Source organism: Eufriesea mexicana, unplaced genomic scaffold (assembly GCF_001483705.2).
Source record: "Eufriesea mexicana isolate 0111107269 unplaced genomic scaffold, ASM148370v2 scaffold8090, whole genome shotgun sequence".
In the NCBI taxonomy this organism is placed as follows: Eukaryota; Metazoa; Arthropoda; class Insecta; order Hymenoptera; family Apidae; genus Eufriesea; species Eufriesea mexicana.
Window position 1 is genome coordinate 73110 of NW_016915858.1, and position 10910 is coordinate 84019.

Consider the following 10910-nt stretch of genomic DNA (forward strand, 5'->3'; position numbering starts at 1 on the left):
AACTCTTGTGAAAATCTCGATTAACTAGTTCACGTTTGTAAGAGAACGTAAACCTCATCTAACTTCTTTCCATTTAAGAAATGTTCGGACGTAGCAATCGGTATTTTCTAATTCTACAATATCGATAGAGCCCTGTTTTAGTGTAAGGATTCGCGCAAATCCAGGTTCCTATAGGATTCGAATTAAAGCCAACAACCCCGATCAAACGCTACCCCGAGTACACGGAAAACAAAGAAGCGAAGAAAATACCAACGAAATTATCCGAAACGATCTAATCTTCCCTCCGCGGCGAGACCCACCCCAGACGCGATCGTTCCAGCACCCTGAACTCCCAACCCCTTCTCAAGCGCAGCATCCAGCGAAAGGTCCAGCTGGATAATTAAACGTGCTCCCCTGTGAAATCGCAGTCGATCGATTCCTCGAGCGTCACACGCCGACGAATTCCCGCTCGAGTCGAGCACTGGCTCTCGTCCAAGAGCCGTGCACCCTCGATGGCAACGAACTCCTCCGCGAGATACCCCCGAGCCCGATTTTATACAGTCTCGAACGCGCAAGACACCGAAGAACTCGAGCCCCGGTGGCTACACGTGCTATTCGAACAGAGAAATATCACTCACCGAGCTGACATCGATCGCCGCCTCTGCCTAGGGGACACTGACACCGTTGCCTGAAGGACCCTTGCTTCCGTCTCGGAGCCACGTTGTTCCCTTCGAGATCCACGGCCATCGAGGCGTCGTCGGACGCTTCGTCTGCGTCGTCGTCCACCAGGTCCACGTCATCCCCGCGGCTCTGCTCGATGTAACAGTTTCCCGTAGGACCGCAATCTAGGGAACAGGCTGGCTCAGTGCTCGCTATACTCTCCATCGTCGAGGGCAGCTTCTGCTCCAAGTTCGGCCCCTGCAATGACAAAAGAATCGGTCGTTATCGATCGTGAGACTTAATGCCTTCAGTGGATCGCGTCTTTACTTAATTTCTATTTCGTGGATTTTTACATCGGGCCTAAAATTTTCTAAATTTGCAAGACACCTTGGTAACATAGAGTAGAGATTAGCCCTTAGAGAGAAATTAAAACGGAAGTTCATTTTCACGTCACTCTAACTTTGGAAGGAAATAGCGAGAACGGTGATCAGTCGATGTTAGCCTAACCTCGAGTGTAAACGGAGAAGAGAGTGGTTCTTTTCCGATACAGGTGTAAATTTGAAAGGAAACGATTAGGTTAGGTTTTTTGCATAGGTTCGATGGAAAACAGAGGAGATTGGAGACTACAGAAACGAAACGGAGCTGATGCACGAAGAACCTGTTGCACGCGTCGCGACGTTTTTAGCCGGAAGACCCGGCAAACGAGGCCAGAGGAAGTCCGTGTTGCGTGGAAACGAGCCGAGCTTTTTAAAACTGCCATGCTCCTCTCTCTTATTTTTTTCTTTCCCCTTTCCTCCGTCGTGTTAGCCAGGGAAACGAGATTAGGAACGGATAAGGAACGTAGTTCCCGGGTGTTTGAAATTTTCGTCGGGGGTTCATTGAAATTACGGGAGAAAAGTGTGGCGAAATGCACCGCCGCGCGCTATCTTTCGTCGGGAACTCGTGCTCGGGCAATAAATTCCAGTTAGCGAATAAAATAATTACCACCGCTGCTGGCAATTGCCCTCGCGATACACGCGCGACGGTAAAACTCGTCGGCTATGCGTTACTTCGCTTTAGATAACGAATTAAACTTCGAAACGGCAAGTGCAACGACAAACGAACAGCCAACAACTTGGCAACTTCGCGTGAATGCACTTTGCAGTTGCAGACACTTCAGGTACCGGGAATGATTCATCGAGCGTTCTAATTTCGCCAACACGGAAACCGAACCTACCCATTCGACTAACCAAACATAACTGACCCAACTAGCATAACCTTCCTAACAAATATTCCCAACGAGAAGTTCCCTGTGTGCGTGATTTTATGCCTGCCTCCAATCTAAGTTTATCGCTTCTATTATCCCCTCCCCATTCGCGAATAGAGAAGATGGCAAATAAATCGTCGAACCAGTTTTCGTCTACATCGTTTTCGATATAGATCTGATATATGATTTACACCGGAAGTGCTGCGTTCGAGTGTTACATTGTTAAGTCTTTAGCCTACAACCACGTGTGAGACTCGTGATCAGGCTTTCGGGCCAAAACAGATTATCACGTGCCTGGCACGTGATACATCGATCGGGTCGAAACTGACTATCACGAGCCTGGCTCGTGGTACGTCGACCGGGCCAAATGTGAATACCACGTGTCACGCCCATGTCGTGTGCGATTGATACAACTTAAGACAGATTTGCCGAGCCGTGGAATGGCTCTGTTTGCGTTTTGGAACCACGCTGTTGAATCTTAAATCGTAGGGCAAAGGGAAAGATATAATCACTAGTCACAACCATCGAAAAATTTCATCCCTGTACTTCGACGTCTTCCGTATATCTCTGCAACGTTTAACGATCCTTCCGATAAGTACTCGAGTCGAAACTCCCGCGAGTATCTATAAATTTTCGCTTGCACTTGAAAATTAACGCCGTCCCCCAGCGGCGAGAGGAACAAATTGCATCCTCGCCTATATATTAATCGGCCCGTTCGACGCGTCGAAGAAGTAATCTCGATTTCAGCGACTCCGAGGAAATTTATATCCTGAACTTTTCCGTGTAGCCCATTACGTCGAGACGTTGGCTGTTCGGTGTTACGCTCGAGCCGAAATCCCAAGAGTACCGGGGCTCACGCCTACGCCTCTTACCCGTCACTCTGCACCCCGGCACGTTGCCACGCGGGGGTGACAAAGCGGAATAAATTGCATTGTCGCCTATTAATCGCTTCACTCGTCTAAGACACCAAAGACAGCGTCTTGACTCTGCTCCACGCGATATTATTCTTGCCCATTCTTGCGTGAACGAATATTAACCTAGCAGATTTCCATCAGCGTGTTACGCGTTACCCGCGTCAATTTTTAAGAACGAATATTCAAAAGCGAAAATACACAGCGATATTTTCTTCATTTTTCATCAACTAATAAACGCTTGTGTATATTTACCGATCGTGAAAGCGCATATTTTTAATAAACGCCAAATACGCGAAATATTTTCTTTCGAAAGGACGTAAAAAATTTCGAAAGGTCGTCACTGAAAAAATGATGATAAAAAGCCTCTATAAACATCGAAAACGCGTGCATGGCAGTTGCGACTGTACAGCACGCTCGTAAACCATCGTATTAAGCAATGGCCCCGATTGACGCTGAAATGGCACCGTTGAAACTGCCGGCAGTCAGGATTGTCTGCAGTTTGTAGCTAAATATTCAACGTAGGAATTCTACACACAGTAATGCCACTGTTCACTGTCAATTCATTGCCACTAAATTTCGTTTACGTTCTAAACGCTCGAAAAATCTTCCGGAAGCAACTGTCCAGTGTCCACCGAGCCCAGTGTGCATCTCCTATCAAACACTCCCGCTTTTCGATGTTCCAAAATAATTCGAAACTCTTTCCGTTCCAACGCGACCGTATTCCCGTGGAAATCACGCGCGTGGTTCGTAGTCCCGTTAAAAACGAAATTTTCGCGCGCAATGGCCGTCGAATAGCGTTCTCCGCGCGTCAGGGGGTCGAAGAGGACGGCGCCAGCATCCGACGAGGAGGGACGCACTCGCGTTCGTTCCAGCGATATTATACGAGAGCTGAAATCGAGATTGAAACTACGTCCAGCGAATAACTGCAACAATTTTCCAATTATCCCGATAACCTTTGTGCCGCGCGATATTCTACGTTTTCGAGTTAATAACAGAGCGAAACGAGGGGAAAGCGAATGGACCAGCGAGTGGAAGGTGGAAAGAAAGGGAAAACGCGTGGATTGGAAACGACGAAGAGCGATAATAAACAACGGCTCTGAAATTGCGTGCGAACGCTGCTGGACAAATCCTGGACGAATAACTGCGCATCGACTGTTAGATCGATCATCGAGAGTTAGAAGGAACGGACTCGGGGGGTGAAAAGGGGAGACAGGGGGACAGAAGGGGGTTCGAAATTTTCGAGACGAAGATAATTTTTCCGCGTCGAGATTTGCGCGAAGTTCGATGCAAGAACTTAACTTGGGAAGTCGAGGTTCCTTCATGGTGGACACGGTGTACGCGGCATCGATCGTTTTACAGCGGTTAACCGATAGACTCGCGATAGCAGCGTGGATAATCCGATTTCGAGTCAAGCAAAGAGATATCTAGTTGATTAAATAGTTAACGCGGTATTAATATCGTCGCTTATTAATTAATGGAATTACATCAACCGGCTTATCGCATCGACCGATCCGTTAATTTCCGAAACTGTTCCGAGCCTAGGCGTGTTTCGCGTTCTCGCGATGCAAATTTTCTGGGAAAAATAAGAAATTTCCTGTTACCTGGGACGTGGCCCGAAGCTCGACCCGATCGAAGGCCGGGCTCGTTTCTTCGTTGACCTTGGTGGAATTGGTGGTCGAGTTTTCGGGTGGCGGGTCCAGGTGTATCGTGAAGGACGCGCCACGCATGTAAAGGATGTCCTCAACAGCATCTTCGTCGTCGATCGTGTCTTTGTTCAAGTCGTCGTTCTCGAGGTCTTCCACTAATTCACCGAATTCGCCTGTCGACGGAGACGTCGAATTGAGCTCTGGAACAAAATACGGTTCTAAAGAACGCCGTTCCATCGAACCTGATTTCCATTCAAAATCGCGAAATTAGCGCGAAAACTCGATCTACGAAATTCCTCTCCGTAACACCCGTATCCCGAATTTGATCTCGAATAATCTCCGCTAAACGTCGTCGCAGACGTTGCAAAACGATCGCAGGTAACAGGACGTTTCCGCAGAGCGTTGGAGGGTTCGCGAACGTCGAGCAGCTTAACGAGTAAAAGAGGAAATGGCTGGTAAAACTGGGAAAGGGAGAAGAAACTGGCAAGATATTTCTTGCGCTTTTCCTGCAGGAAAGAAGTATTTCATTACCCCGATAGTGAGTTAATTCTCGTTGATCTTAAGGCTGATTTACGCGCGCCTCGATTCGTAAACAAGCTTCAACAACCCAATTCGTTCGCAACTTCGCCGCTGCATCGGTACAAAATGCAAAGTGGCGAACTTCCGGCCCGTCAACTTCCAAGTTCCCGAGCAGTCTTCGCTGTAAGCGCGAATTTTCGTTAATTGCCACGAGGCACCAGGGAAGCCTCGTGTTCCGACACTTTTATCGAGATTTTCGCGCGTGTGAAAGGTAATTAATCGGAATTGAACGTACGAAATGGAATTTATACGACGTGGTATAGTTTCGGTTAAAATAACGCGCTTTGAAATAAACACGAGAGAAAATAAAGCGAGCGAATGTCGGAAGAATCGATCGATCGATCAATGAAACAAGTGTACAAAAGTACATACACGTCGTTCTCTCTCACGACCATTCGAATGGGTAGTTTTTAATATCGCTGAATTTTTGAAAATTGCTATTAAAAATTGCCCACCCGTGTTCCATATTCAACGGTGATATTAACGAGTATCGACAAAATCGTTACCAAATTCGTTTATGCAAAGCAGTCATTCCTCGAAGCACATATGTTTGCAATGTTACTGGGGTAGCAACACGGTACACTGTGCATTGCAATGCGGTAAGTGAAAAAATCGATCATTGTACCTACGGGCGCGGATATTGAAAGGCCGATTAATAAGCAACGCGTGGAAACTCGGGAAATACAGGAAACGATCTCGGGAGAGTAGGTAATCGCGAGATATTGCCGCGTTAATTCGATATTCGATCACCTGCTCGACTTGACTTAACGATTAAACTGCGGCTTAAATTCAAAAAGTACCGCGGTATCCTCGAAGACGAGGATTAAAACGGCAACGAGCCATCCTCTCGAGCGCGAAATTATTATTTCACTGAAAACCGAACGTCGCATCTGCCGACACAGGCTTATTAAATTTTAAGTGGTCGGATTAACGGCGTGTCCTCGCCCCTGCCGTCCCTCGACCCCCCGAAGGCCGGATAAGCGTCTATATTGTGCATGATAAATCGACGGAAAACCGGCGAGCGGCAACAAGGGATCCACCGTTTGAAAAGGAAGGAAAGGTTCGAGGACTGTTCTAGCCACCGAACGTTTTCAGTGGCCCGAAGCAGCGGCAATTAAGCGCTAATTGCTACAATCGTCCCGCCTCGACGTCTCGAAAAGAATCATTCTAAAGACCACTCTTGGCTCGTCGAAATCACGGAGATCCTCGATTGGCTCGCGATCGAACGGGCCGTCGAGTGGCCTCGCTAGAAAGGGAATCGGGAAAATGGAAAGAATGGTGCATTAATTTCCCGAGGATCTGGGATTCAATCGGACCCTTTTACTCGCCGTGAACGCCGATGGGTTTTGCGGGATCAGGCCAGTAGAGCAACAGACTTTTTCCTTTTCCTTCTTCCTTTTTCCTTTTCTCTCTTTCCCCGTTTTAAAAGTTCGACGGAAGTAAGATGTTTCGATAAATTCGTTCCCGTTTCCTTGGATTAAGTTCGCGACTATGATACACGGCGGTGCCATAAATTGGAACACGGAGTAATCTCGTGCAATTTTTTAATTTGCAAAACCTGGTTCTCGCTCGGTTTTGTAACCTGGACAGTAGTGTGAGTCAATCATACAGCGGAAATAATTTTAACGCTTACTTCCCGTTGCGAAATTAATTTTGCTAAAACGGGGAAGAATTAAACGGCGGGATCGAGTGTGCACCTTTGTCGCCATACATTCTATTAATTAATAAATCTCTATTAACGTTGACACGCTATATTTTATTTGTACATAAATAAATTCGAATCTATTCCGCGATCGAGTATATTTTTATCATTATCGGACCGCGACGTTTCATCGAGATATATTGGGAAACCTACTTACACTTGCAAATAAACGATCCAATTGAACGGAGAGGAAAAGACAGAGCAGAAATAAACGTAATAAAACTGAAGATGCCAATCGAACCTTCAATGAAGGTACGGAAATAAATTTAGAAAATCGTAATTTATTAATCGGTGTCGTTAGACTCGCGGGTTTCGATTCGATCAATTCCATCAGCAAAATCGACGATTAAAATTAAAAATTATGCATAATGCATCGTTGGAAGAATAATTCGTTGTCTTCGGAAACTTTTCAAGCTATAAATTAGACTTGGAAGATCGGAAGCTCGAGCGACTATCCAAAATCGTTCGAAGATCCACAGTTGCTCGTTTTCTACGATTACTTTACGATTACTTCTGCAGCAAAGAACGGAATAGCAAATCGTTGGCATCTAACGAGCAAAACCGAGGCAAATTCGATCTCGATTCGTTTGGGCGTCCGTGATGGCAGCCGGTTAGGAAATGGCGGCCGCGCGATGTTTAACGGAAGCCACGGATTTTAATTTCAATAAATAAAGCGAGAATCGCGTACGGAGCAGTCGCGGCAGCTGAATTAATGAGAACGCACGGACACGTTAATTAAAACAGATTGTCATTTTTCAATTTGCAACCGCCGCGTTTATTCCGCCGGAACGAATTTATTTGCTCTATTATCCTTTCCCGGTCTGCTCGAGTGTTCGACCGTTTGATGCAGGAAGAACGAAATGGAAAAAAGAGGAAGGAAAAAAATATGAACGAAAAATGAAAATGGGGAAAAAAAGGGAAGGGTAAAGAGGAGAAATGGACGAAAAAAATCAGACACGACGACGAACCGAGTGCGAAACTTTTATCGTTCGCGTGCTTTCAATCTGCACCCCCGTGAACGAGAATCGATTTCACCGGCGGTATTGACAGTTCCTGTGCATCTGATGACTGGACGGACGCCTGTACAACACCCTTTATCGCTGGTAATCAACGATTTTTCGAAATAATAACGCGATCCGGTCTTTCTATGCGAGAAAACTGGACACCGAGTAATCGAGTGCTTTCGAAGAAAGGCCCATTTGTCAAGATCGCTTGTCCAGATATTCGACTATTTATTAAACCGAAACTATCTTTCCTGTAAATCCGCGACACCGATAAAGGGACCTATGCAATGCAGAATTTCGTAAATTTCGTCTTTAATTTAGAGCAAAACTAGGATGAACGATAAATTACGAAAATGCGATAATTGGAAAATAGGTTAATGAGAGATGGAGACGAAAGAGTAAAGATAATTTCGCGAAGCAATTTTTAACGCGAGAGAGATATTTGCCGGAAACAATTTTTATTCAAAATCAATCGGCGTGATGTGTATGACAACAGGAGCGTGGGAAATATAAATGAAATTCAAAATACAAGGTAGAAACGTGAAATAGATACGTCGCTACCGACGCTCAAATATCAGTTTCCCGAAAAGCGTTGTTTTTTCAATAAATTCAGTATCGTTATTAATATTATTAGCTGCGCGTTATTCGTCAAATATGTTCGCGCAAACGAACATTCGCTATCTGTGAAATCAAAATATCGCTAAAAATTTGTCTCCAAATATTCCGCCGCTTCGACAATTTTTCTCACGATGGAACGAAAATTAAAATTAATTACTCGAGAGTATACTCCTCGTCTTAAATTTTATTACGTTAACCAATATTTTACCTCAACTTCGATATAGCAAGCTCGTAATTATAAATTCAATTTATGGGAGAATTAATTTTCCTTGTTTCTACTTTGATGCAACCCCTTACACGGAGTGTCAATAAAATCAGTTTCCGATTTCTGAAAAATGATTTTCACGAGAGTTAATCGACCTTTCGATTTGAAATTGAAAATTCATTTGAATTGAAATTTCGGAGGGAATTGAAAGAAATCGGATATCATTGGTGGACCATGACGTGGCGTGGTGACAAAGGTCTGGGGTCCACATTTAGGCCAATTAGTACCGAACAAAGTCGAAGGGGAGTTGGAGAAGTTGGCCAAAACGGTGTCATCGACTGCACGGAATTAAGGATAATTTTCTCCAACGAATTGTCAGCGATGTCGTCCATGGTTGGGTCCACGGAATGTGTTCCGAGTTATAAGATTGGCTGGAGGGTGGGGATCCGCCATGTTGCTCTCGAAATCGCGAAACTACGGCTAGTGTTAAAACTAACGCGATACGATGTATACAAGTTGTATGGGAATCGGTTTTATCGGAAGCGAAGTTCTGTTAAACGAGCTCCACGAAAATTGGATCCGTTTTTATAGCTCGGATGATCGAGGCGGTAGCGGAAATAAGCGAAACGGATGAAACTGCAGAGGGAAAATGAAATTCAAAAATTTTATAAAGCGAATATGCGTGCGTACAGAGCGACAGGTGAATGTTGGTATAATGGAACGGAGAAATTAAATTAATAACGGGAGAATTATGGAGAAAAGGATACCATGGCAACCTTGACACAGGAACTGCCGATTTTTGCGCCTGACACCTTAATGATCCCCTCGACCTCGTTCGTACACTCGCTTCCTCTTCGATTCGAGTATTTTCCGAGACACGCTCGTTCGTAAATCGAACTGGGACACCGTGCTGTTCACGAGAGTGCACGAGGCTCTGGAACCACCGGGGAAATATTTTATAAGCTAATAAAATTTACCGAAATTGCCGATTTTAAAGCTTCCTTGTATTTCTTTGTATTTTGTGATTTTATTCCTCAAAGTAAGTCGAACAGGAAGATCGGAAAGCTTCGAATAATCGAGTTTGATCGAATTCCAGCTATATGGATTCTAACATCGACTTCAACTGTTTCGAAAAACTATAATTTTTAGCGACATTATCCACTTAACTCTTTGGGATACGCTTGGATTAAAAGTGTCCCACCTTTTCGATGCACCGTGGTGCATGGTGGGGCATTTTTAGTCCCAGCTCGAAATATTGCAATAGCTGCATGCCGATAGGTTTATATTTCGTTTTATTTGCGTAAAACATATGGTAATACCTTCGACAAATGTTATAAATGTATTCGCTTGTATAGGCAACATTCAACATTCCAGTACAGGCTCATCAATTGTTGCAAGTGGAAGGTTTATTGCGACAATCCTTTTTATGTGATTCCTTTATTAATAAAAATACGCCAATTTTGTTTCATTTAAAACGCAATAAAATTTCCATGCAACATGACTTAACTCGGACGTAAAAATCCGTCTATGAACTTCGTAGCGTCAAAACTGGAATAAAAGAATACTTTCGAGGATAACCCTTTCCTTTCCTCCTTTCCTGTGTATCTCTTCCAGTAGCTAAAACCATAACCTACAAATCGAGTGTCCGTCCTATTTCGCGTTGCCAATTACACTCTGTCATCTACTCCCTCTCCTCCCCCCGTCCGCTGATTCAAAAAGTCTAAAATTCCGGCATCGATCGCCCACCCTGAAAATAGAAACTCCGGCCATAGAAGCAACGAAATGTCTACCATCGAGTGCCTCGATAGCCCAGCAAACGATTATCGGTTATCGTTATCGACTATCCGCGATACTGCTAGTAGAAAGTGCGGCGACTGGTCGGCCGCGCGCGTAAGGAGAAAGTCGGGTCGCACCTCCGGCAGGCAAATTCACGCGCGAGAGGGTGGAAAAGTTTGCGATCCCGGGGCGACAGAGCGCGGCAGTTTCGACGATAATCTTCTAGGCAGCGAAGAACGGCTGGTCCGGCATATAAGCCGACGTTTACTCGAGCGTGCCGCTAATCTGGCGGCTGCATTTAGCCGACTCGTAAAATTTGCATGAATTTCAACGGCTTCCCAGGAGGGCCAGCAAAGATGAAATCCTGCGACCGAGCGTCCTCCGCGTCCACTTCCGCCTCTCGTTCGTTTTCATTTCTTCCACCTCCCATCTCGCCGAGTTTCGACGAGATCTCCGACCATTTTTTCCCTTCCATCCATTTCACCTCCTCTGCTCCGTCTTCATTGCCTCGCGCCCCCTCCGTATCCTGTCTTTCCGCCATTAATCGCCACTCCCCCCCCCCCCCCCCCCCCCCCCCCCCC

At 45.4% G+C, this 10910-nt stretch overlaps 1 protein-coding gene across 1 annotated transcript in view; it reads right to left on the reverse strand.

Moving 5' to 3' along the window:
- Positions 1-609: 609 nt before the first annotated feature.
- Positions 610-10910, reverse strand: part of LOC108552789 (uncharacterized) — a 101509-nt gene continuing 91208 nt past the window's right edge. The window contains exons 3-4 of the mRNA XM_017907453.1: positions 4401-4645; positions 610-897 (exon numbers count right to left, since the gene is read on the reverse strand). Of these exons, the coding sequence (XP_017762942.1) occupies positions 610-897; positions 4401-4645 (533 nt within the window). The remainder of the gene's footprint in view (positions 898-4400; positions 4646-10910) is intronic.